The following is a 27,910-nucleotide window of genomic DNA, read 5'->3' on the forward strand; positions in this document are numbered from 1 at the left end:
AGAAAGATACTAGCACAAGTAACACTCCTCATCCTCCTTATTCAAGGCTATCTCAATCTCAGCAGCTATTCAGGCCTAAACACAACATGGATCATCACCATCACCATCACCATCATCATCATCAATTTTACACCAAGCCTTCTGTTTCATCTGTCACAGGTTTGTGTTCAATGAAATTTTTTCAATATTCTTATCCTTTTCTCAGTTCAGTTTTGGATTTTAATTGAGTTAATTGAATGCACACCACTATAGAAAACAATTTATAGTTTATAAGACTTGAAGTTAAAGTTTGAATTTTCCTAAACTCTTGATTCATCTGTGCAGCAGGAACCAACAAGAAGAATATTCTTGAAGACACTCTCCAAGAAAAGCTCAACATAAACACAAACACTAACACAAACAAGCCATCTCTTCCAATGGTTTCAGGTTGTATGTCCATACACAGACATATGAAATGCACAGGTAGTTACTATAATTAGTTCATAATTCAGTTATTTATCGACATCTGATTGTACAACAGGTGAAGTTTTGTCGAAGAAGATGAACACAAACAGATCAACAAGCACTCCACCTGCAGCAAGGAGGTTATCAGTGGACTCAAGAACACAAGTAAACAATCAAATTTTATCACCAGAGAGACCTACTGAAATTTCAAGACAACAACCATGGGCTGGTGGTATCTCTTGTAGGACTTTCAGGGATGGTTCTAAGATACAACAAAGACCTTCATCAACACTAAAAACTCGGGCTTCAATCGATAGAACTTCCAGCATTCGACGGCATATATCTCTTTCGATCAAGCAACCGCACACTCCACCGCCACTTTGTTCAGTCTGCAAACACGCGGCGCCGGTTTTTGGTAAACCGCCGAGGAAATTTAGTTATGAAGATATACAAAAGGCGACAAATGTGTTTTCTCCGGCGAATTATTTGGCCGAAGGGGGGTTCGGGCCGGTGTATAGGGGAGTTCTGGAGGACGGGCAGGTGGTGGCAGTGAAGAAGCATAAGAAGGCGAGTGCTCAAGGCGCGGCGGAGTTTTGCTCGGAGGTGGAAGTGCTAAGTTGTGCACAACACCGGAATTTGGTAATGCTTGTGGGATATTGCATGGACGATGATTGGCTTCTTGTTTACGAGTATGCTTGCAATGGCTCGCTCGATAAACATCTTTACGGTGAGTAAAAATGAGAAACCCAGACTTATATATTCAACGTCATATTAAGAATTGAATATGAACATAAATTTTTCATTAGATTCTAATAGAAAGCATAGAAAGCATAGAGGTAGTAAAAAACAATCAATCATGTATCTTTGAATACAATTATGTAAAATAAATGTGAAAGAGCAAGAGATCTATATATATTCAAAGTAATATTTATGTAATATGTTTTTTGATGGCAATGTATATATATATATATATGTGCAGGGATTCAAGCAAAGGAGGTAATGCCATGGCATCATAGACAAAAGGTGGCAATGGGAGCAGCAAGAGGATTGAGATATTTACATGAAGATTGTAGAGTTGGATGTATAATCCATAGAGATCTAAGGCCTAATAACATTCTTCTCACCCATGATTTTGAGCCCATGGTTTGTTTTTGTTTTTCTTTATGAATTCATTAAATTTTTTTTATTATGGTTAAAAAATTTTAATTAATAAATTAACTGAAAATTTATTACTCGAAGATTATTAATGTGAGAAATTAAATTTTAGGTCGGAGATTTTGGGCTTGCAAGGTGGCAAGCAAACGGGCAATCGGCCGAAGAAACTCGTATTGTCGGAACATTTGGGTGAATATATATATATATAATATTAAAAGAAAATTTGTTTAATTTTATAAAGTGATAATATTGATGGTAAAATGTTGTTTTATTTCTTAATTTTTTTTATTAGATATTTGGCACCAGAGTACACACAAACAGGGCAAATAACAGAGAAGGCAGATGTGTATGCATTTGGAGTGTTGTTATTGGAGTTGATTAGTGGTGTTAAGGCTATTGATTTAGCAAGAGGCACTGGTCAACAGTATCTACCTCAATGGGTATGCCTTTAACTCCTCTTTTATATATATATATATATATATTAAATATATATATAACAAAAATATTAATACTTGTAACCTTGATTTGAGTTTCTATATATATATATAATTTGAATAAAAATATCACAAAAAGATAAATGGTTTTATAACTTGCATGTTTTATTGTGAACAATAATAGGATTTATATATCTACATTTCCTTTCATATACATGATATGAATTTAGGCATGTATATATGGAAACTATAGGTATATAATAATATTGTGAATATGTGATATTGAGATATGATTGGAATGATGCTAATGAAATAATGCTATTTATTATTGAGAAGAAATGGATTTATTAATTAAAAAAAATTAAAATGAAAAACAGGCAAGGCCATTGATGGAGATGAACATGATACATGAGCTGATTGATCCAAGATTGAATGGAAACTATGTAAAGTGGGAGGTTGAATGCATGATTTATGCCTCGAGTTTATGTCTCTTGTCTGATCCTGAAATGAGGCCTCGCATGTCTAAGGTTTGTTTGTTTGTTTCTCTTTCTCTCTCTCTTTTTTTTTCCTCCTAAAAAAACATGAATAATTTGTTTTTTAATAAACAAAATTTTAATCATTTCTAACATTGCATTAGTTCATATGAATAAATCATGAATAAGCTTACATTGTAAATTATGTGTCAAAATCATGTGACATTTTCATGTGTTTATATTAACCATAGGGACCAAACACTAATATTTCTATTTAACTCAACAGTCAAATCAAAAATACTACTTGATAATACCCTAGCTTATATATTTAAATATATATTTTTCAAATTAATTGACGTAAGAGTATTACTTACTCCAATGCTCTAAATAAGCCCCTTGATGTTCGCTAATCTATTTTTAACTCATCATGTTGTAAATAAACCAAACAAACTGAACTCTTATACTATGTTAGATACAAAATGAAACTGTATTATTTGGTTATGTCTTTCTATCTATATTTTTCAAATTAACCAATATGAAACTACTAGTTACCCCAATAAAAATGATCATGTTGTTCCTTCATAGAGCAAAAACAAACAACGCCCTCACTTAAATGTCCGCCGATGTCTTGAAACCTTGAAAAAACTAAATCCAACCTAGAAAGATTCAAATGAACCAACATTAAGGTGTTAAAACTATAGTCACTAACAAATAAACACATATTTTACAGGTGCTAAGGATTTTGGAAGGAGACATGGGCAGTAAACTCCCAGCTATCATTCCACAACAACATGTTTCAATGCCACAATTTCCTTTCCCTCCATATCACCATCCTCCAGTCCCACTGCAATCAAGTCATCATCCTCATCATCATCATCATCATCATCATTCCATTCCCACATTTAAACCTACTACAAGATCAAGTCATCCACAAATTCAAAACTACCCTTATGCATTCAATGAGGTTGACATGATCGATCAAACAAGGAACACTTTGACAGTTCATAATCAGAATGAGAATAACCTCAATGAAGAGTACCAAGATTACCTTCAAGGTTTGTTTGATGAGTTCTTGCACAAGGCCCGACACTTGTCATCGTTGTCGACTGATGATTCAGCAACACCGCGCGCGAGAAGGATTTACTGATTCTTTGCTAGACAATGTCATTGTCTTCCCTCTAGAACATGTTAATATTTAGTAGCTGATATCTGTATGCATGTATAAAACCTAGGAATTTGAAATGCAAACAATGGAGAAACAGTAATCTTCTTTCAGTGCAATTGAATTGAATTTCAAAGTTCAAAGTATGTGAGAACAGCACAATATGATGAAGAAGAAGAACGACAAGAATAGAAGATATAAGACCAAGATCAGAAGAAATCCATGTCCAAATATTTATCAGATGGTTTGACATCAAGCCCCAAAGACACATCTCCAGATGTTGATGGGGTGGAATCAACCAGCTTACCTGCAGTCAATTCATTTTTGAATGGCTTTGGAACATCAGGTGGAGTTGTGCACCTTATTAGAGCCCAGTTAATACTCTGGAAGAAAGGATGCTGTTTTACCTCAGTTGCACCACGCCTGTATCCGATCCTTTGCTGAGGTTCTTTCACTAGCAAACCTCGGATCAAGTCCTTCGCCGCAAAGCTGACGGTTGGAGTCTCGGGGAACTTGAGAGATTCTCCTACCACATTGAACAATGTGGCGCGATTCCCTGATCCTTTGAATGGTGTTTTGCCAAACAAAAGCTCATAGAGAAAAGATTCCGAATGTCCACCAGTCTACTGGACTTCCATGGCCTTCACCTTTGATGATCTCAGGGGCAAGGTACTCGTGAGTTCCTACAAAGGACATTGACCGTGCATTTGTGGGCTCTGCGATGAGCTCTGGGAGAGGGAGCACTTGATTGTAAACATCAACTTTGGGCTTGTTTCCTTGGTCGGATTTCTTGCCTTTTTTTGATCTGCTAAGCAATAAGCGTGGCGAGAAACAAGTTGGTTGAATACAAGAGGGCTGTATGCAACTGGGTTCAACACAGGCAGGTTGAGCACAATATCCAGAGTTCTTGGAATTGAAGTCCAGTTTTGATGATTTGACTAAGGTTGGGGAGACTGCACACCGCAAAGAGAGGTCAAAATCGGAGAGCATGATATGGCCATCATCTCTCACCAAAACATTCTCTGGTTTTAGATCTCTGTATATAATCCCAAGCATGTGCAAGTACTCCAATGCAAGGAGGACTTCAGCTACGTAAAACCTGAACATAATCCATCACAAATCAAACTTCATAAAGTAAAGAAAATAATATTGTTCTTTAAACTAATGATTGTCATCCAAGTGAAGCAATAGGTAGCACTGGTAATGTAAATACATCAGCTTTCACATCTACAGAAAGATATGCATTGAGTAAATATACAAAGTATATAATTCATTCACTGATGGTAACCAAATCCTCTAGCCATAGATTTTAACTCAAGGAAACACCATCAAAACTCCAGAAATAAAAGATTGTCCAAGCAGAACAAAATCAGAAGTTTAAAATATTACTTTGGAAAGAGCGTGACAAAGCACCATCTAAATACCAATCTTAATAAAAAATAACTTCCTTTATCCTCCAGTGTTGCTAATAGCGACCTTTGTATGCATCCCAATACCGTCCAAGGAGTACAATAACCAATCAATTATTGTTATTCCAAACACCCAAACTATCCTTAATTATAAAAATTATAAACAACAAATGACACATTAAACTAATTAATTAACATAACACAAACACATCACACATTCAACTACATTTCTCAAAGTACCTTAATGCAAATATTGCTTTACATAATGATCAAAATGAAAAGTAGAACCAGGGCTTTAATGAAGAAGAAGAAGATAACATATGTAAAAGAGTTGGTGTTATCTTCAGTGATTTGACATTGTTCTCCTTAGTCCAATTGACAGAGGGGACCTATTTGCAACAAAAGAGGATAACGAAATGTCCTTTGCCAAATACAGATACGGCAGGTCTGAAAACAGAAATAAACACATTGGTGGGAGTTATAAGAAATATATATCTATTTATATAAATATACATAAATATACATATAGCCATACAAAATTTATAGTATTCAGATAATGGCTCCCATACCTCACAGGTTTCTGCATCTCAAGGTCTTCAAGTGTGTTAATGACAACAATTTCTTTCCCGCTAAATTACTAAATCAGGATAATGGAAACTAGATAATAGTAGCTTATCTGACAACCTCTCAGGATGAAAATAAACTTTGAAGATTCTCGTTTCTCTATGGAACGCCGCGCAAGACATGGTGAAAATTCTTACCCAGATGATCTACATACTTGTGTGAGAAGCTTAGGTGCTTTGGTTCTAACTTTTAGTTTGTCTTTGCTGATTAGATCTAAATTTAAAATGATTGTTTGGGTCTTAAATTACACACCACTATCCTACTGAAAGTTGCAAAAAACTCCTTAAGCACATATTTGAACTAATCATGGTACCCTTATCATTATTTATGCTACCAGTTTTGTTAGGTATAGCAAAACTAGAAGGCATGTAAGTACAATAAAGTTAACTACGAATATCACATGACCTTTTTCTCTACTCCAAATGTTCCAATTTTGCACCAAAAAATTCTCCAAATACGTTGTGGCAAAAGTTCCATCAATCTCCTCCAATTTAAGTATTACGCAAAACAAACCTTGGTGAATGAGTGAATGACATGAGGATGAAACATCTTATCACTTATTCTTTATTGTCACCAATTGAGGGTATCTTTTGAAGATCATTACAATTACCTCACATTCTTTGTGGACAGTAAAGAATCAACAAGTTGAACAATATATCCACCTTGGATTTATGAATAAACTATACCATAAGAAAATTTTGGCACTAGATAAGAACTATACCATAAGAACTGGCACAAACCAAGACTATTATTCGTTTTTGGCTTTGAAAACCATCAAGTCTTTCAATGATTTCAGATGAAGATAAAAAAAAATATAAACCCCAACAACATTACGAGATTTTCCCTAACATATCACCCCAACAACTCATCAATAAAGAATAAGAATCCTTGATATGAGACCTCTTTTTGTATGTGACAATTTTCTCCAATACAAAACCACCCATGAGGTGCAACAACTCATTCTAGCATCAGGTATGACTATCGTGCTCATTGTAAAATTGAGAGCCTCGCAATCATAGACTTCATTAAAGTTGGCAACATGAAGTACTAGAAACTTGCACCCCCATCATGTTACATGTGCACTAAAATTCGACGAATCAGCAAAACTAAATTCTGAAGAATACCTTTATAGTAGATTAAAGTAGAGCAGAGTGAAAAAAGTATCAATGCACAAGAAAGAAAGAAAACCACCTCCAAAATACTTGTTGATTTCTTTAAGTTGCTTGTTACTGCATGCAACTGAAAGAAGGTAAGAAAGAGATTTCAAAGTGAAAAGGGCGGAAGAAAGGATAGGAAGACCAAACAGGATCAAGGAAAAGTCAAAGGTGGTAAAAGTCATAATTCTTCTAATTCAAGCATTTTAGTTAGAAAACAACAGAACTAGCACTTATTCTGCCTACATCACTCTAAGTACAAGGTCAAGTAAATACTACAATTAACATAAAAAATTGGTAACATTAAATTCTAAGCACGAGTCGAACAACTTTGTTAAAGGAAACGTATTTTCTTGACAAAGGAATCAAATAAATAATAAAATGCTACTGCCTCCATAGTCTAATCCATTCTGTTTGACTTGGCAACTAGTTCATAATTTCAATCCAGATTTCCCGAAAGTTGTCCTAATACAATTTGCCTATGGAATCGTTGCTTTTGTGTCTTATTATTCTTGTTTATCTCCAATAGTTCATCCTCATCACTGCTTGCGCCAGTTTCAACAGAACATAAAACTATAAATCCTCATATCAATCACTGATCGCACAAACTTTTACAATATTTATCTTGCATTTATCCACATCTCTCCCATAGGAAAAAAAAACCAGTTTTAAATTGAATTCAACCAGGATTGCAAACTTCAAAACAAGATCACATCTTTCATGCATAATTTATAAAGAAATGGATACATCAATTATTTACAATACGAGATAGACATGTAAAAGATAGATTAAAACAAGAGCAAGATAAGCTGCAAACTCACCTGGCTGCCTGCTCAGTAAAATACTTTCCCGACTGCCTTTGGCGCAGTGCATGAAGGTCTCCACCAGGGCAGAACTCCATCACCAGGCAAGAGAACTTCTCAGTCTCAAAGTGCGTGTAAAGGGTGGGCAGGAACGGGTGATCAAGGCACTGAAGAATCTCCCTCTCCGTCTGAGCCCTCGCGAGTTTCTTCCTGCTCGCCAGCAGAGCCTTGTCCATCAACTTCATGGCGAAGCACGCCCTCGTCCCGTCTAACTCCGAGAGGTACACACTCCCAATGTCCCCGCAACCGAGCCTCTTCAAAAGCCTGAAGTGGCTCAGCCCCAGCGCTCCGTCCCGAGACCTCACGGCGCTAATGGCCTCCCACCGCGGGTCATTCCCTTTATGCGGTTTGTTCACGCTGCCGCCGAGGCTATACGAGCTACTCTCATCGCTCGCGTCACTGCCCGTGCTTCCAGCCCTGCAGACGCTACTGCTATTCCTCCCCCCACCGAGATCCCTAACCTTTCCGATCCCCACACCAACGATCCCATCACTGGCCCTAGCCGTAACAAAACTATCCTTCGCTTCCGTGAACTGGGGCTCACTACAAAAGCTCTCACTAATGGCGGTCTGGTAGCACATGCTAGTCGAAGGAGAAGCCTCCTGCACGCGATCGGAAGAGCCGATCCGCCCCTCAAAAGGGGGATCATCCATCGAATCTTGAAGAACACCAGCACACTTCATATGAGCCGAAGCGCAAGCACTATCTTCTCGAACTCCACTCAAATGGGGATGATTCTGGAGAGAAGATCCAACTCCGATGGCGATGGCGCTAGCGGCGCCATTGATGAGATTCTTGGGGTTGGGGATAGCAGCAGCCATGGGACTAGGGAGAGAAGGGTTCAAGAAGAGGATAACGCCATTAGAGGCGATCCAAGAACGCCAAAGAAGAGGAGGAATCGATGGAGAAACGGACCTGGAGCTCCGAGCGAAGGGGACGGAGAAAGACGAAGAAGACGACGACGTCGGTGTTTTGTCTTCTCACTTTCGATTGGTACCCTTTTAATTATTGATATTATACTTTTTTTTTTCTTTTTTGCGAATATCACCCTGAAATTTTGCTTATTTTTAAAGAAAGATCATTAACTTTTGTTTTCTTTTTTGATAATTTATTTTATTTTTTATTTTTTTTAATAAATTTTGCTATGAGTCTTGAGGGGGGTGACTTTGTTGCTTGCCTTTGAATTTCTTCTTATATTTTGATTTTTTTTTTCCTTTCATTAAATTCTAGAAACGATAGATTGTAAACTCTAAAGTCTAAATCAGTGCAAAAAAATGTACTGAAAATTTTGTAAAAAAATATATATCTTTTTGGCAGGTGATTTTTAATATATACAAAAATATGTAAACTCTTTTGCTTAAAATGATCTCTAAGTGTTTAGTACCATTTGTATCAACTCTAGTTTTTACTAGAATTTATTAAAAAATTATAATTAATATAATTTTTTTTTACTCATATACTTGTTTAATATTATTATAATATATAAAAATATATCTGATGTCTTTGTATAATTATTCAAATATGAAATAATTTAATTTATTACAGAAATATTTTGATAATTTTTTTTTTGAATAATAGACGACAAGCGCTTTTTTTTATGAATATAAACAGTAGTACTGGAACCCGGATGTACAATATTTACAGTATAAAAATAGTATAAGAATCCCGAATAAACAGTGTATGAACAGTACGGGGAACAGTACTATTGGGGTATTTTGATAAATTTTTGAAAATAATGATTGGAACACAAAAAAAAAACTATAATTAAAAATAGGTTTATTTATTTATTTATTTTAGGAAAAAATGATGTCACAATATTGAAATGATTGAAGCATTGAGTTTGGTGTGAAACTTTTGTTCCTTGTTGGTCACTATCAAATGTTTTTAACAAAATAAAAACATCACAAAAATACAAAACATGAAACACCCATTTCCAAAGTGAGAAGTTTCTTTGGATTTTACAAATCCAATGCCTTTGTCTCATTTTTTAAATGTTTTGTGTGGATGCAAATGCCCCATTGTTTCTTTCTTTTATTAATTATAAAAAATTAAAAAAAATTAATTGAACGTAACTTTTCATGTGCTTTTTGTGGTTGTCCACATGCTTTGCAATTTTTATTTGATTTGATATTATTATTATTTTTAAATTTTGTGGAATGAGTCTTAACATGCAACAATATCAAGGTTCATTCAATGTGCCTTTTTATAAATTTGTAACTTATGGGACAAGTGAGATTACAAATTAAATTAGAATGACCAATTCAGATGGGATAAAGTTTTTATTTTCTTGTCTCTTGTGATTCTTAAGATCATGAGAATCTAGTGATTGGTATAATTTCTAGTTATAAACTATATATATTATAATTTTTTTTTAAAAATATATAAATTATATTTATTTTAATTTAAGAATAAAAAAATAATTTATTTGATGTATGAATTTCAGGAAGAACTTAAATAATATATTATATTGATTTTACTGTTTTGATGTGGCAACACATAAAGATGTCATATTCAATAACAATAATAACTACATAAATTATTATTTTTATGTTGTTTTTTCAACGTACAAAAAATATAAATAAACCAAGTTCAAATATATCTTTTTCGTAAGATTTTTATTAAACGTTTTTAATATACCTTTTTTTAATGTATGACACCTCATTTGAAGAGCTTTCCATTGTTTTCTATAAAACATCTATCGACTTTTTAAAGATATACCCGCATCATCTTAATTGATAATTAAAAAATTATTATTGAGATAAATTCATCCATTAATTTGTTATTTCTAATAATTTATGGCATTCATCTCAAAATTCTCAACGTGACACACATTGAGGAGTATGTTAGAATTTATTTTTTTATTTATTTTTTTTTCTTTTTGGTAGTTAATATGATCGACAACTGACCAAGACAATATATATATATATACATATACACATATTATAAAACATTGCCTTTTTGTCTTTACTAAAAATAAGTGTTCATTTCTCAAAATTTTTTCTGATATATTCATTTTTCTTGGGATAAATCAAGTAACAATCTTTAATCATCAATCATCAATTAATGATTTGGTAAAGCATGATAAAAAGGAAAAGTTTTAACTATTTCCATTTATTTTACCTAAAATAAAAGGCATGATTTTTTGAGGATCTTAAATAAATAAAGAAATGATGAATAAATTTAGAAGAAAATAAAACTTTATTGAATTCTTTCTTAATATATATATATATATATACATATTGTGATCATTATTTAAAAAAATATGATAAAAGCTAGTCATTTATTTGTTAAAGTAAAATTTTAAAAATATAAAATGAAATTTTTTATTTTCATTGGCTTACATTTATTTTTTCTAATATCCACTGAAAATAGACTAAAATATAATTTTAACAATTAACATACATACACAAAAACTATTTTTCATTTCTTTGGGATTATATATGATACAACTTTTTATTCTCATTAATTAAAAAAATACGGACAAAACAAATAAAACAACTTAAAACATGATCTTTAAAAATTGAAAATATAACTTTGATGCATCGTCAATGATGTGGCACACTCTTCACACATTCGAAATATTTTTAGGAGAATTTACATATATACCCTTAGAAAAAATTACACACATATATATACACCCTCATGCTAATTAAATCAAGGGAAGCATTAAAAACAAAAGACTCGATTGTAAGTACTAATCACTAAACTAGTTTTTATCATATACTAAAAGCATTGAGAAAAAGATAGGACTTTTCCTAGTGGGTTATATTTTTGTCTTTTATAACTATTTTTTTTTATTTTATAAATATGGGCAAATCACATGTCAAAAACAGACATATAAAAATTAAATTTTACAATACTTACATTTTTCACTTACGCAATCTGTGATTTAAATCACCTCTTCAAAAATATAAACATTCTATACAGAAGACCCAATGCACTTAGACCAAACAATCGTTGGCTTTATAACTACGTGGACTTGTAGATATTCAAATAGTATATATATACACAAGTGCCTCAATATTAAGGGGTATGCACACAAATTTTAATTTATTCAAGGGGTATAAATGCAAATGGCTCAATATTAAAATTGTTTATTTATTAATTTATATTAAAATAAATGGGCTTTAATTCAAATCGTTGACTTTTGACGAATCCAAGAAAGTGCACAAATACCGGAAAACACTCTTTTTTCCGTTTTCCATCGCTTTCCGCGTGTTCTTCACTGAATCTATAAATAAAAAAATTCAAATAAAAATCGAAACTTTTTCCAAATTTCTCTCAAATCTTCAGCTCATTCGATCACAGCAATGGCTACCAAGCTTAGTATCAAGATCAAGGATGCTAAATTCCTCCATTTCCTCTCCAAGCTCATGGTATTCATCCTCTTTTCTCCATTGATTCAATCTCTGATTCTTATCTCTTGATCTCTTCTTCTTCTTCTTCTTCTTCAGATGATGCTGGGATTGTTCTTGTTCTTTGTATGGATGCTTGGATTTGCCATGCTTGTTGGGTTTGGGTCCATTCAATGGGAAAGAAACAAGGATTGGAGGAGTTGTTGGGATGGAGAGAGGATGGGGAGGATAACCATTTTCTCTGCGCCGAAACCCTTGAAGAATGGGGGTGATTTGGTGGGAGAGAGGCAGGAGCTGGCTGTTCGGTCATGGCTGGCATTGTCTTCAGATGTGGATGTTGTTCTCTTTGGCCATCATCCTTCAATCTTTGCTTTTGCTGCAAAGCTTGGTTCCAGAGTTGCTGTTGAATCCCAAATAGACTTCACGTATGTCAAACTTGCTCTTTTTTTTTTTCTGGTGGAAATGAATTGGTTCTGGATATTGAGCTTCAGGTGTTTGTTGAAATGCTTCATGCTTTCTTTCTTTACTGTGAATCTCTGATTTCCTTGGCTGTTCTGAAGTTAAGTAATTTAAGCAATGTGGTTTTGTTTAGTTGTAGCTGAGAGGGTTTGAATTTGTTCTACTTGTGAGTGATGGGGTTCATTTCATTCCTGGCCGCAAATGTTTGCATTTTATAACGCCGTGGCCACAAAACATTTTGTTATAAAACAAACACCACTTAACTTTTTTTGGGTTGCACATGTGGCCATAATGGCCTATTTTAAAGTTGTTTCCAGTGAGCTTGCTGATGTGGAGCTGATATGGCATCGGAAACAGCCTTAAACCAAGCCATTATGGCCACAGGTGCAACTGGAGAAAAAATAAGTGGCTTTTGTGTTATAAAAAAAAAGTTTTGTGGCCACCGCGTTATAAAGTATGAATATTTGTGACCGTAAGTGAAATGAACTCGTGGGTGATTTGTATGGTTTGAGTGAGTGTTTTGAAAGGTATTGTAGTGATAAATGTTGGCTAGTTTTTATATGTTTAAGAAACATTGGCCATGGTTTTGCTTTCTTATTCTCGGAAGATGGAGACTAAATAAGCGAGAACTCATAAGCAAAAGAAAGTAATGGTATTGAGATGGAGATGTCCTCAAAGGATTGTGAAGGGACTAGAGATTGTAAGATTTAAGGAACTTAGTTTGAGGCTTATTTCCTTCATGTTAAATATGCTTTTGGATTGGTTTGATGCAAGATGGAAAAAAGATTTTACTATATGGGAGAATTGTGAAGGAACTTAGTAGGAACGGTGTTGTAGGATTATGGAGCTAACTGCAGTATTTATTACCTGTGGCTATGATTTGTTTAGGTCTCAAATATAAGAAACAGAGTAAGCACACAATAGAATTTGGTATTTTGGATAACCTCTTAAATTTAATATATTCACATGATTTCCTTTTTATCTATCTTTATCTGCCAAATTTATCTCTGTCATGACTGTGAGTCATTTTTTACCAGTTTTAAAACTAAATGTACTCTTGGTTGTTCAACACTTGAAATCAGCAGTTCAATTCGTTGATGAATAATTTCTGTGATCAACTGATTTATTGATAAAAGGGTAACAGTATGAATTTCCCCTAAAATTACTAACCATCATAAATTTTTTGGGGAACATTGATGTATGTTAAAAACTTAAAATACACCCAGATGCCATGAATTTCATGCTTAACTTTCACATTTCAAGAGGGGAACATTTCACTTTATCAGTATCATTGTGTGCTGTAGTTTTTTAAAAAAAAAATCAAACAATTGACACTAGTGAAAATTTACTAGCATGAATGATACTTTGGTGAAATCTTGTTTTTGATGCAATGTCATTTTAGGTTCCTTGATACCCCATTCTTTCACTCTATGGTTGCAAGATCTCAAACTATGCCTGGAATTTCTATTTTTGTGGATCCTGAGATTATTCTTCTACCAAATATTTTAACCACATTGTGTGTTACAAGCACACTTAACCATGATTGGTTCTTGGTATCAATTTCAACATACATTTCTTACTTCCCTTATCATTTAGATGATGGTGGAAATTACTGGTTAGAATATGATGGTGACAAGGTAAACATCGAGAAGGTATGTATGTAGGTATTCATTATTTCAGAAACCTTGCAAATCATATGAATGTTATGATAGACTAACTACTGTTTCACATCTTAAACCAGCTGCAGGATTTTGTGGTTCAAGAACAGGAACACAGAAATGGCAGTGGGAGACTTCTTATTGCGTGGAACTCTGGAGATCTTTCACTACATGCTGGTGTTCTTCCACCTTTCCATTACTTGCAAGGTTTGCACAATGAATGGCTTTTAAATGAGGTGTTGTCGTCAGAATTTAGGTTTGTGTTTGATGCCAGCGAGGTCATATCTAGTTTCTATCCTGAACAATTGGGGGAATGGTCTCATGAATTTCGGATGACTAATGGTAATGTTGACGGAATAGATTGGGAATATAGTGGAAATTGTGAGCAAGCATTGCTTTATGGATCTCTTTGTTGCCGACCGAAAAATATATCTAATAACATAGCTAAACTCGTGAAACATTCCGGGAGATATGTTTTCATTAATCCAGAGAAAGACATCCTTTATTCTGTCCAAGGATTTCATAGACATGCATATCAGCACTTGAAACTAGTGTCCGGTCAAAAGCAGGGAATTTTACAGTTGTTTCCAAGGTTTCAATTGATCACACAAGAGGAAAAATTGATTACTACTGGGGGTAGTGATAAATTGGACACTGTTAGTACAACCTCCATGAAGCTATGCAAGGATTCATCGGCAAGGTCAAGCCACTTACATTTTCCCTATTCTCTAGAATCCCTCCTTCAGCTTGTTGCAGACCAGAATAAATCTGTTGTCCTTGCAGTTTCTGGAGACAATTATAAGGACATGCTTATGAATTGGGTGTGTCGTTTACGGCATTTGCTGGTCACAAATTTTATAGTCTGTGCCCTTGACATTGAGACTTACAAGTTCTCAATATTGCAGGTATGCTGTTTCTCTTTTGCTTTCATTCATTGTGCATAGTTGTAAGAAAATTTTTCTTTTCTCTGCTTTACATTAGTGTATAATTTGATAAAAGGCGATTTGGATTTGTAGGGACTGCCAGTCTTCATGGACACACTTGCTCCGAGTAATATCAGTTTCGATGACTGTCACTTTGGCACTGAATGCTTTCAGAGAGTGACTAAAGTAAAATCTCGAATTGTTCTACAGATACTAAAATTGGGATACAATGTGTTGTTGAGTGATGTGGATGTGTATTGGTTTGAGAATCCATTGCCTTTTTTGTACTCCTTTGGTTCTGCTACATTGGTGGCACAGTCAGATGAATACAATGAGACAGGTAATCCTTAACACAGTTTTCAGGATACTTCATTACTTGACATAATGTCTTTCTAATTGTCATCCTGATGCAAGGGTTGTTTTTCCATGTCTGCAGTTTTTATGGCATTTTTAATGAGAAAGGAATTTTTTATTTATCATATCACAACTTATTCATAATTTACTCACCCTACCTTAATAGAGTACTTGTACTAAACGGTAACATTTCAGCATGCTAACATCTAACTATTTCAAATTGTTCCACTGAATTATCATCCTTGTTGGCTGATTGAAAGAAACCTAATTTTTGACATCAACCACAGAGTTCAGATATTCTATTTACTGATTTGCATGTCTGTCCTCCATGCACCATGATAAATTGCAGCCTATTTTGGTTGAAAAGAAACATTGATGGCACAAGCTAGGTTTGTATTTTCACTGTAAAGCTATTAAATTCATGCAAACTTTCATCCTTGTTCACAGATGTTAGATTGTCGCATTTATGACAAAATCCTCTCTCTAATCGTAATCGTTTAAACACAACGTATCCTCCTACAAGCACATCTGTATCCTCCTACAAGCACATTTAGATTCTTGTAGAGACTCATTCTAATAATAATGGTGGATCTATAAGTATTGACCGCAAAGGCTTCTTGTATATCATAAGATACTATGCTTGAATGAAATAAATGTAAAATTTAGTGTTGATAACTTTGTAGATAATGAAGCCAACAATTTCAAGGAAACTATCCCAAGCATAACATAGTTTAAGATTTATATAGTGTAAAATTTTCCCCACTGTAAAACACAGTTACAGGATATATAAATAATCTTGCAGATAATGTAACTTGAGTTGGAGAAAACTACCCCCACCATATATGCTAATGAAGGACATAGTTACAAAATGTATCAATATATATAGGCTTTATTAGAGCTAGGATAAGGCCAACTAAACTAAGAAAGATATATGCTAACCGATATTATTTGTCATGTATATGAAATTGTGTCATTCTCTTTGAAAGTTATCATCAACTTCAGCTTTCAGGTTAACTTGTACTTGCTTTCACCTGGATTCTTTGTGTATCAGTGCCCATAAATCTACCACGGCGGCTGAACTCGGGTTTTTACTTTGTTAACTCTGATCCTTCCACCATAGCTGCAATGGAAAAGGTGGTGAAACATGCCTCAATTTCAGACTTATCCGAACAGCCAAGCTTCTATGATGTTTTATGCGGTGAGGGTGGCCTTTACCGTATTGGTGATAATCAGTGCCTTGAACCCTCTACAAATCTCACTGTGCATTTTCTGGATAGAAATCGGTTTCCAAATGGAGCTTACAAAGGTTTATGGGAGAAGCATAATGTGACATCAGCCTGTGTGAAGCAAGGTTGCATTGTCCTTCATAACAACTGGATCAGTGGGAGGAAGAGGAAACTGGAACGCCAAGTGCGATCTGGCCTCTGGGTTTATGATACCAGCTCTAGAATGTGCGTGCAGAGTTGGCAACGGGTTCATTTTACAAGTTATTTCTAAATTTTGGTGGGCATTGCTGCCGCATTTTTAAGCCAGAGGGCAAAATTATTGGCTGCAGTAATGTTGGAGATTTGGTTCAACACATTGAAGGCATTGCATTCAGTTTATTTCTGGATGTTCCTAAGGCAAGTTCTTTATCTGAGAATGTTTATTCCACATCAAAGTCAGTTTATGAATCAGCTGAATATTGACCAGGAAGAATAGCAACACTTTAAGTATGTCATGACAACACAACTATGTTTGGATAGAGCTCTTTAAATGTCAAATGATCAAATGCACGGAGAAGGAAATTTAATTCTTCACCTCGTTGACTGGTAGGTATTTGCCAATCTCGTAGTTTTGGTCGGAGGTGCTCAATGATTGACATGGCTCACTTATTTCTTGAGAACAGAAGCTGTTACCAGACCATATGCAATGCAGATGCTATATTAATCTGCATGGGAGATTTTCCTAGTGTTTTGCCAACAGTTTCATGGGAGCAGCAGCATTGTTTAGACACAGCACCTAAGTAAATTTTCATGTAATTTTGCTTCCTGCTAAATTACTTGCAATCAATGATCTTGTCGATTTCACCTCTATATTTAATTAGATTAATTGGTGATGTTGTTCTGTTATGTAAAGTTACTAAGTTTGGGCAAGCAAATAATCTCTCCTGGACCGAAAAAAAATGTACAACCATTCTGCAATGCACAATAATAAGCATTCATTCCAGGGACAAACTAGAAAAGTATTGGCAATTGAGAAGGCATGATAACTTTTTTGTTTTGCATTTTATGTTTCTACGTGTACATGTTCATGTAAAATAACTGTAAACAATGATGTGTTTATACAAGTATACTCATTGTCTTCATAGACCTTAATTTATGCACAAAAAAAACTAGGAGGAGACAACAAGAGTTGTTAGTATGAATGAAATTCTTGGTACTTGCCTTGCTGGTTGCTATCTCTGCTGGAAATTTAGTTTCTTGATGCAATATGCAAACATGACTGCGAAAAAGACAGAAAAACCAACCAGAACTGCAGCTACGACACCAATGAAATCAGTGTGGTACCCATAGTAGTGCTTCACATAGTCTTTGATTTTCTGTCTTTCCTCACCTGGCACCTGAATCGTGTCCTCCAGATCCCCGTACTGTGTCACGATAAGCCCGTACACTGTCCATGCCAATGGGCATATCCAGTAGTACCAGACCCACCAATGGGGAATTTTCTGAGCACCAAACACCCAAAACAAACTATCAGCAAATGGAACATTTTAGTTATATTCAATGAGCATAGAGGAGAAGGTATTTTACAGGCTTGGCAATGAAGAAGCCGGAGAAGAGGTTGAAGATCGAATAGAATGTCCCAGCGAAGATTGCTGCAACTTGATGGTTTGGTGAAATTGAAACGGTCATCATTCCATAGTAGGTGAAGTACAAGAATGAGAAGAACGATATGAAGAAGAACCACAGAAACTTCACTGCTGTCCATGGGAAACCCATCATGGAGTACACTATTACAGTGAAGTACATTCCCTGGATGAATACATATGGAATTTCCATCACCACCTGCAGCAGTTGTTGGTTAACTGGAACTGTTAGATTAGACCAATGTGGCATAAAAGCTTATGGATTGACGACATGCTTAAGCCTACCTGAGCAATTGCATATGGCAAAGCAGAGTACATTCCGGCAGCTCTTTCTCGATAGAAAACTGTTCGTTCAATTGAGACAACTGGTTGTACAGTGGAACAGTTGTTGATACCTATGAAGAGTACAGATGCATACATTGAACCGATGATGGTTTTAAGATCAGTAGCACTGTTCCTGCAATGGCATGAAACTCACCCTTGCTTTAGGCAGTTGATGATTATTATCTGCAGAGGAATATACATACCTATTCTGGCCAATTTTCCAAAAGATGGTCCCAAGCAATAAAGCAGTGAAGAGAGTGAAGGAGTATCGAACGAGGTTGTAATCAGGGCTTCTCCAGTAAGTCCACCACTGCTTCCAAAGACAGGCTTTGAACTGGCCAATAGTAGATTGAGAGTACTTTGTCCGGAAGTAGAGATCATTTGTTCCTGGTGCTGGATTGCTCAGTGCATTTACAAGCGCCTTGTTATGCCTACAATTAGTGATCATGAGTAAAAAGTTGATCACCAAGAAAGCAGAAATGGAGGATTTGTAACAATGAGACATTTTGTCCTACTTACTGGTGTAATGAAGAAGATCTATAATACTCAGCAAAATCAATTCCTAGTTGAACTTCAGCAGCCATTGAGCTTACTTCTAACATCCAAGTCGCAGGATTGCATTTATCTTTGATTTTTGAGACTCCTGGAATTGCCTGGAGGATAGCATCATTCATGATCAGTTGGAAAATTCTGTTTCATCGAAATTGTGCAACTAGTGACTTCAATGACAATGTTAGAAAATATCACCTCGAAATATTCAATTATGTTTTGGGAATGCCGGCCCAATGGTCCAGAGTATATTACTTGGCCTCCTCTCTTCATCAGCAGCAGCTGTAAGCCGGAAGTTCTTTAGCATATACACCAATTGACGACAAATTATAAGAAAACTAAGTGTTATGCTACCTCATCAAAGGCTTCAAATATGTCGATACTGGGTTGGTGAATGGTGCAAACAACAGTTCTTCCAGTATTGACCGTGTTCCTCACAGTTCTCATGACAATAGCTGCTGCCCTTGCATCAAGACCTGATGTTGGCTCATCCATGAAGATAATCGAAGGGTTAGCAACAAGCTCTACAGCTATTGTCAATCTCTTTCTTTGCTCTGTCGACAGCCCGGTAACTCCTGGAAGTCCCACAATTGCGTCTTTGATATTATCAAGCTCTACCAGCTCCATCACTTCATCAACAAATCTCTTTTGGCAAGAGAGGAAACATCAAAATCTCAATTATTATCCTCTTGTGAAACCGAGAGGAGCAATATGAACTCACCATCTTCTCGTCATAGGTGACTTCATTTGGCAGACGGAGAAAGGCGGAGAATATCAAGGATTCCCTGACAGTGACTTGGGGAGAATGGATATCATTCTGTTCACAATAACCGGATATTCTTGCAAATGTGGCTTGGTCCTTTGGGTAACCAGAGATATGGATATCACCTTCAATGTAGCCACCAGTCTTTCTACCTGCCAAGACATCCATTAGAGTTGTCTTTCCTGCACCACTGACACCCATAAGGGCAGTCAAAACACCAGGCTGGAAAGCGCCTGTTACTTCCCTTAGCAGCTGAAGTCTATCTTCAGCAGCTCCTTGTTCTTTCATTTCCTGCATGATAAATGGCGATGCAGATTGAAATATTCTTTTCTCTATTTTTCAAAGATGACATGAACTTACCGCGGGCATGTCGACAAAGTAATTTACTTCATTAAAGGACATAGCAAGAGGCACAAACGGAAGAACCATTCTCCCCGTGCGAGCAACGCCATTAGCTGCATTTGTAGAGATATGTTTGATGATGAACCATTTGATTGCAAATTTGGTGACAGGAATGCCAATGTATCATACCCTGATTGATCCTTGAAGATTTGTTTGATTCACTTCTTGCGGCTGTGATTTCAGAGTCTCTGACTTCAGATATTACAGCTTGTGGTTTTCCAAGAGCTATCATCAACCGGTATAAAGCAAAAAGGTTAAGTGTGCATCGACAACAACCATGCCCGTCATGATTTAACAAGAATTATGAAAAACTTACGGTTTAGGTACATAAGAGAAAGGGTAAAAAGAACATTGAAGAGGATGCTAAATCCTAAAAGAGCACCAACTCCAATCCAATACCACTTGTTCTCATGAAATACTTGGACATTCTCTAGCACTGCTATTCCTAAAATCTTTGTGGTACCATCTGGTCTGGTCACCTGCCAATAATCTTTTAGTTCACGAATGAGATCAACAGATTGATTTGTAGAAAACAAGGGAAGAGGAAGCTTACCATTGTGTTCATCCATCTTGGAGCCAAGAATTCATTGACAGCTAAAGCATTGTATGCATATGATAGAGGTGAAGCCCAGTAACCCCAAATACACCATTTTGGAATTTCACCTGTCAGCAAAGTTGTGAAGAGAATGCATGGTTTATTATGAAATGGAGATCATGTTTCATCTGAGACCATTTTGGAATTTTATCAGTTGGTTATATTGTTTTGTCAGATAAGCAAAATGAGGGAAAAGAGACTACATGACTTGTTATAAACCAAAAGTTCATGTTAAGTGCAACACTTAGTAAACTACATGCATCATTTTGGTCTTTTATTCCTACAGAATGTTGTGTTGCACTAGCAAAGTGATGCATAAAAGTGAACATGAGATTTGTTATGAACTGAAGATCATGATTTATTTGAGAATAGTGCCACAAGAGAATGATCTATAAAAGGAAAAAATAGCGAGTATGTATGATAACGATGAAACTTAGAAATTTCTTGTCAATCATTTTGGAATTTGATACATCAAAAATGTTGCCTACTTAGATAAAAGAGAATACAAGATTTGTTATAACCCTAGATCCTTTTCCATTTCACAATAGAGCCTTGGGAGAGAAGGTAATATACTCCGGAAAAAAAATCAATGAGAAACTTACCTCTTGGTAATACAAAACCTCCGAGAACAAACATGCTGAGAATAGCAATAGCCCCTCCAGTGCTAGCAATTATCATTGATCTGCAGAATCCTGCAGTAGCCCTGAACACACCTGCTGCCATTTGCTGGATCAAGAAAACAAGTAGCATATGTTTGAAGAACCTGCAAAACCGATAAGAACAAACATCCCCAAAAAAATCAATCTACTCTCGTTTATAATCAAAACACTCCATCAATGAGTTGAATAATCACCTGGCTGGTTCAGGTGCATAGCCGATGACATAGTAAGTTATGCCAACCCAAATAAGAGACTCGAATATCGAAATGGGGATTCGGAGAAGTGCATTAGGGAGTGTGAAGACCCATGCAGGATAAAAGAGGAGGTCCCTGTGCTTGTAAAACACTGGGAGTCTTGTGATGCTAAGAGGCACCTCTAAAAAACCGTTGAACATGTTCACTATCAATCCGAAGAGTAGTGCTCCAATGTACTTAGCACCATCATCTTCGCTATTTGTATGCATTCTTGTCCTAATAAACACTGTTGATCCCACAATTGCCATGATGATGATCTTTGATCAAACAACATGCAAGAGAAACAAAAACTATAAGATGGTTTGCTCAATCCAACATAAAAGTTTATAGCTGTTTCACTGTTTGTATTCAATTTTTTTAACTAAAAAATGTTTCACTTATTTTGAAAAAAAATAAATAAATCATTTTTATATGTAATTTTGGTTTCTTTTGTTCCATAAACTAGAGAAACAAAAGCACTTGGTAGAAACACTTCTAAAAAACATGAGCTAAGCATTTATTTTCTTAAATAAATCTAAACTAGTAAACTACCCCTTAAGTTGATAGGAAAAGAAGTACCTGAATTGTCTTGAAAATGTAGACAAAAGAGTTTCTCTTGAGGAGGAGTAATTCCTTAGCAAAAGAGGCTTTGAGGAGGTCAGAGATTTGGACTGATTGCTTGGAAAATATGAGAGCTGCTTTGTGACTTTGAGACTTGTTGAAAGGTACAGAGAGCTCATTCTCCAGACGAAGCCCGGCATGAAATCTTTTAAAGAGATCAGCAAATTCAGACACAGGAATGTAGGTATAAGGCTTAGTTCTATCAGCCCAGTATTGCTTTTGATCCTTCTTCGAAGTTACCTATTTAAACGTACACTTATGTTACTACTTAAATTCAACCCAAAAACTTAAACTAATAAGAAATATTGTAAAGAACCTCTTGTAAGAAATCTGCAGTGCCTTTGCGATCCGGACACTGGAAACCACATGCATTGAAGAAGTCGAGGACGTATTCCCTCGGCCCTTGGTAAACAATGTGACCTTCGGAAATAAGAATAATGTCGTCGAAAAGATCGAATGTTTCGGGGGCAGGTTGGAGGAGAGACATGAGAATTGTTGCCTCCCCCAAATGGACAATTTGCTGCAAACACTTGACAATTTGGAAAGTGGTAGAGCTATCAAGTCCAGTTGATATTTCATCCATGAAGAGTGTCTTTGTTGGTCCTACAATCATCTCTCCTGCATTGTAGGACACCATTTGTTAACATGGTACCATTTGGTCTAAATCCTATTGTTGTTAACACCCATTTTTTTCTTTTTATATAATTTTCAAACACTATTATATTAAAAGTTAATGGTACGTATAAAAGAAAATTTTGGACATGGACAAAAATCAAATAACAAGGGACAAGGGTCATAGTTTTCCTACATTTATGAATAATAATAATAATAGACAATTGAAAGAACATTTCAGAATATACAGAGAAAATACCCTGCAATATGATGCTGTATTTTCTATAGTTTTTTGTGGTTTTAGTATTTTTTTTTTTCTTATTTGATATAATTTTATAAAATAAGTATCTCGGAAATAAAAGAATAAAAAAATAATTTATAAAAAAAATTAAATTACCCGTAGTGACACGTTTCTTTTGTCCTCCGGAGATGCCTCGTTGCAACTCGTCGCCAACTATTGTGTTTGCGCAAATATCCAACCCGAGTATCTGAAACACCATTAATTAATCAATAATTCTTCACTTATAAATTACTAAATAAATGGGTGAGGCGTTTACTCACCAAAAATAGCTAAAATATTTACCAAACCATTTTTTAATTTAATTTATCTGTCATAATTAAATATATTTCTTAGTAACATATGGATTTTTTTTTACCAATTTGTTGCACAAAAAAATCAAGTTTAAATTTATTTTTAAAATTACTAATTATATATAGAGTTTTTTTTTCTTGCATGTATAGCCCTAACCTAAATATTTGCATAATTGCGTGTATAACTTTCAATAAAGCCAAACACCATCTATAACCCTTAAATTTTGATTTGTTTGTATATATACTCCTTAATCACATTTACACCATTTAAATATATTACTACATATTAAATAATAAAAAAATATCCATATATACTCTTAAAATTTTTCTAATGATCATTAATGTTTTTCCATATATACCTCTAAAAAAACTCATTTTATTCATTAAATTTAAATCTTAAAAATTTCAAAATTGTAATTGAGTCAATATACTTTAAAAAAAAAATAAACTAATTTTTATTTATTACTCCTCAATAAAAATTAACATTGTTAGAGATAGTTTAGAAATTTAAATGAAATTCTATTATTATTATTATAACAAATAAATATTTACATAATATAATATATTTAAATATTATATGTGGCCATGTGGGGTTGATACACACATATATATATATATATATTAAAAAAATTAATATTTAGTGGTGTAAATGGGAGTTGAACCTAACAGATTAAGTAGGGTAGGGCCTATGTCAACGCGCAGCAGATGCTGTGAAACAGTACCAAACGCTGACTTTTTCAATGTCAACGTGACAAACAGGCTTGGAGAAAATAAAAATTGAAAAGTCAACGGTTGGATACCTACTCTGAGTGTGTAATTGGTTTGCAAGCTGCTCTCCATCCCTTCCATTGCAGTTGCCTGAATTTTTTTTAATTATTAATATAAATAAATTAAATTAAATTAAAATAAGAATAACAAAAGATTAGTCTGCATTACCTTCATGAAGAGATCCACTTCAGCTTCTGGGAAGATTCCTGCTTCCTTTTCCCTCTTCGCTAACTCAGATAGAAGCTCTACATTATCATTGTTATTTTATATTTATTATTATATTCATAGCGATCTGCATGGTAATTTGATTGAAATAAATTATATAAATAAATATGATTTTCGTGAAAATATATTTACAAAATTTTTAATAAAAATAAATTTATATTTATTAGTTTATATTTAAAACGTATTAATATCATGCAAAAAAAATTCTTCAAAATAAATTTAAATAACCAAACCTGAAACCTAGAGGTGTAAATGAGCCAAACTACTCATGAGCTACTCGAGATTGGCTAAGTCAGTGCTCGAATTCGATTCGATTTTTCACAAGCCGAGCCGAGCTCGAACCCAAATATACTCAGTTCGTGAGCCTAAACGAGCATATATATATAATATTAAATTATTTATATTTAATTACAAAAATATATAATTATATAACTATATTAAATTACTTACATATATATATATATATATATATTATCCTAACTCGAACTTAAACGAGCCGAGCTCAAGCACAAAAAAAATAGCTCGAACGAGCTCGAACTGAACTCGAGCTTTCAAATAATATACTCAACCCAAGCTCGAGCATGGTAATACCCGGCTCGGCTCGTTTACAACCCTACTGAAACCTAACTCATTCAAATATTTATATTGTTAATTGTAACCAAACATCATCAAATCAAAGGTAGGGTACGTACCATACTTAGGGCCCACACCTTGACACCTGGCAGAGAAGTCAAGGGTTTCTCTCACAGTCATCTCAGCCACGTGGACATCGTTTTGACTGATGTAAGCAGCCGTTTTTTGGGCGACAAACTCATTCAGTCCGTACCCATTGTATGTTATGTCTCCATACATCTGCTAAAATTAATTCATTAGTAATAAATAATTTTTTTTATTTACATACCCAGTAAAAATAGATAATTATTAATACATATTTTTTTATAAATCAACTTATTTGCTAATATACCTTTGATTAAAAAAATAAATTAAAAATTTGTGTATTTAATCATTTTAAAAATTTATATATAGAGAGATTTTTGGTCTTTGAACAATAATTTTTTGTTTCAAAATTTTATATATATATATATATATATATCTCATGTATTCTATAGACATCGTTTCTTTATGCTCTCTCTAAATCCTAATCTGATCCGTCTCTTTCATGATGTTTAATAATAATAATATATATATATATATATGCATGTATTATTAGATTTGTAAGTTAACTTTTAACTGTAATACCATACATATATAAATAAAATAAATATATTTTATAAAATTATATTAACAAGGGTATGTAAGTAATTTAATATTGCGCACCTTCAAAGAAGAGTCCAGCTTCCCAGCTAAAGCTAGTAACAGAGTCGTTTTCCCAGAAGATGGCGGGCCCAATAGCAACGTCATCCTAAAACCATTCATATAAAAAATTATTAATTACTTAATTTAAAATTTGACACAATTAAAAAAAAATATATATATTTATAAATTTACATAAATATATATATATACCTTGCTGGTTTTATCATCCCTGAAACATTATTTAAAATGGTGAGTTTCATTCTCTTACTAAGATTCACACCGAAATAGCCCAATATTGATTCAAATATATCACGGGCCGTGTTGGTTAAAGTAGGCATTGCTCTATTGCCGACGTGGCACTTTGCATGCACTGTTACGTTCTCAAATCTCACCTCCATTGTCGGTAACTGGACTCCAACCCTGTATATCAGTATATAAATTAATAATAATAATAATCATTTAATCAAACAAATTATACTTTAATTTGGCTCTAAAAACATATAGTTTATAAAAAAAAATTAAAGTTAAAAATTTATTCCAATTCTTTTATTGAATTTGTCAAACAATATATCTACAAAATAAATAAATAAATATATTTGAAAGTTTCCAAACACATATATATAATATTTATAAAATTATTAAAATGATCCGATGAAATCAGTAGGCGCTGTAAGCAACCAAATTGAATTAAAATAAACACAAATTGAATCTTGAAAAAAGTCTTCTTTATATGAAATCATACAACTTCCTGCCCCGCTGGAAAACAGTATATTATCAACACTATAAGATCCAGTAAACTTACCAATATATATATATATATTAAAAAAACTGCCACCATTTCTCCTAATAAACTAAAATTATAAAAATCATGAGAGTTTATCAAAATAATAAAAATTTAAATTTAAATAACTGAAACAAATAGTTTTAAATTCAAATATATATATATATATATATATTTACAAATACGGCCTACTTCAATTATTATTATTATTATTATTATTATTTATAAAAATAGATAAATTACATTTATTAAAAAGTCAATGGTACAACAACACTGAAACACAGACCCACCAGCAGTGAGAGAGAACCAAAACAAACAGATTATTTTAGCTTATAATAGTTTAAACCTAATTCTCAAAAAACAGGTTATCAATCAAAAAAATACTAAAAAAAAAAATTATAAACTAACTTAAATCCAGCTGATTATTACTATTTACACCTTTTTAGTAAATATAGTTACATTTGTATAAATGTATAACAGTATGTTAAAATATGAAAGAAAAAAAAATCTCCAAAAATAAGAAACGAAGAAGGAGAGAGAGAGAGAGAGAGAGAGAGAGAGAGATGAGAAGGAAGAGGAGATGAAGAGAGACCTATCGATGCGGTTGCGAAGCTTGTTCAAGAAGCGAAGATTATCAAGCTCAGCGACCTTGAAAACCCTATCAATGAACTCCTTCTTCTCATCCTCTCCCAATTTCCGAACATCCACCTCCTTGTGCTCATACCTCATCATCCTCCTCCTTCTTCTCCTTTGATCTTCATCCTCATCATCAGCCTTCACAATCCGCTTCAATAACCCAGTTCGAAGGCGATCGTAGGTCGGAAGCTTCTCGATCGCCGCCCAACGAAGAGCCTCCTCGTCGTCAGCCTCATCGGACCTCCATGACGCCGATCTCCCACCATCCTCCTCGCAAATACCTCTTCCATTCCCCACGCCCCCATCTTCATCTCCCTGCTCATGCTCCGGCGGAGATTCCGGCTCGCTCGCCGGCCGGAATCCCAGATCCCCTCCATCTCCCCCTCTTCTCTATGTTGAGGGCTTTCCAAATTGTGACCCTTTTATCGACCGCGCTTCACTGGTTTTCATTTATATATATATATATATATAATCACAATAGTCCCTAAGCTTTAAATTATTATTTGTGGTCCAAATATAAAACATCATTTTAGTCCCAGT

At 34.4% G+C, this 27,910-nt stretch overlaps 4 protein-coding genes across 4 annotated transcripts; 2 read left to right on the forward strand and 2 right to left on the reverse strand.

The window, feature by feature from the left end:
* The first annotated feature begins 377 nt into the window (after positions 1-377).
* LOC120259123 (inactive protein kinase SELMODRAFT_444075-like) lies at positions 378-3,680 on the forward strand. The gene is made up of 7 exons (XM_039266659.1): positions 378-426; positions 521-1,171; positions 1,424-1,587; positions 1,712-1,788; positions 1,892-2,039; positions 2,411-2,560; positions 3,237-3,680. Exons 1-7 carry the CDS (start codon positions 417-419, stop codon positions 3,651-3,653), a joined length of 1,617 nt encoding a protein of 538 aa, XP_039122593.1. The 5' UTR covers positions 378-416; the 3' UTR covers positions 3,654-3,680.
* A 77-nt stretch (positions 3,681-3,757) lies between these two features.
* LOC120259121 (serine/threonine-protein kinase D6PKL1-like) lies at positions 3,758-8,706 on the reverse strand. Its single transcript, XM_039266658.1, is given in 4 exon segments — positions 3,758-4,270; positions 4,272-4,767; positions 7,677-8,543; positions 8,634-8,706. Coding segments are annotated over 3 exon segments (1,752 nt in total). The 5' UTR covers positions 8,540-8,543; positions 8,634-8,706; the 3' UTR covers positions 3,758-3,877.
* Positions 8,707-11,988: 3,282 nt separating this feature from the next.
* LOC120259120 (beta-arabinofuranosyltransferase RAY1) lies at positions 11,989-17,695 on the forward strand. Its single transcript, XM_039266657.1, has 6 exons — positions 11,989-12,094; positions 12,173-12,498; positions 13,935-14,184; positions 14,274-15,095; positions 15,207-15,453; positions 16,519-17,695. The coding sequence occupies exons 1-6, from the start codon at positions 12,029-12,031 to the stop codon at positions 16,962-16,964; spliced, it is 2,157 nt and encodes a 718-aa protein (XP_039122591.1). The 5' UTR covers positions 11,989-12,028; the 3' UTR covers positions 16,965-17,695.
* Positions 17,696-17,813: 118 nt separating this feature from the next.
* LOC120259119 (ABC transporter G family member 42-like) lies at positions 17,814-27,784 on the reverse strand. Its single transcript, XM_039266656.1, is given in 24 exon segments — positions 17,814-18,174; positions 18,260-18,514; positions 18,601-18,772; positions 18,843-19,070; positions 19,159-19,292; positions 19,387-19,470; positions 19,543-19,833; positions 19,910-20,242; positions 20,312-20,406; positions 20,483-20,578; positions 20,670-20,832; positions 20,907-21,016; positions 21,551-21,711; positions 21,802-22,118; positions 22,420-22,701; positions 22,778-23,079; positions 23,471-23,561; positions 24,469-24,522; positions 24,601-24,677; positions 25,350-25,509; positions 25,975-26,059; positions 26,164-26,373; positions 27,327-27,634; positions 27,637-27,784. Coding segments are annotated over 24 exon segments (4,389 nt in total). The 5' UTR covers positions 27,748-27,784; the 3' UTR covers positions 17,814-17,904.
* Between the last annotated feature and the right edge of the window lie 126 nt (positions 27,785-27,910).

This window comes from Dioscorea cayenensis, chromosome 4 (genome assembly GCF_009730915.1).
Source record: "Dioscorea cayenensis subsp. rotundata cultivar TDr96_F1 chromosome 4, TDr96_F1_v2_PseudoChromosome.rev07_lg8_w22 25.fasta, whole genome shotgun sequence".
Classification (NCBI taxonomy): Eukaryota; Viridiplantae; Streptophyta; class Magnoliopsida; order Dioscoreales; family Dioscoreaceae; genus Dioscorea; species Dioscorea cayenensis.

Bases quoted from the DNA above. Each gene is read 5' to 3' on its own strand.
- LOC120259123 (XM_039266659.1), top strand. The intron at 1,588-1,711 runs GTTTGTTTTTGT...ATTAAATTTTAG, and splicing joins CCCATGATTTTGAGCCCATG to GTCGGAGATTTTGGGCTTGC. The intron at 1,789-1,891 runs GTGAATATATAT...TTTTTTTATTAG, and splicing joins CGTATTGTCGGAACATTTGG to ATATTTGGCACCAGAGTACA.
- LOC120259120 (XM_039266657.1), top strand. From the start codon at position 12,029: ATGGCTACCAAGCTTAGTATCAAGATCAAGGATGCTAAATTCCTCCAT. The intron at 14,185-14,273 runs GTATGTATGTAG...ATCTTAAACCAG, and splicing joins ACAAGGTAAACATCGAGAAG to CTGCAGGATTTTGTGGTTCA. The intron at 15,096-15,206 runs GTATGCTGTTTC...TTGGATTTGTAG, and splicing joins ACAAGTTCTCAATATTGCAG to GGACTGCCAGTCTTCATGGA.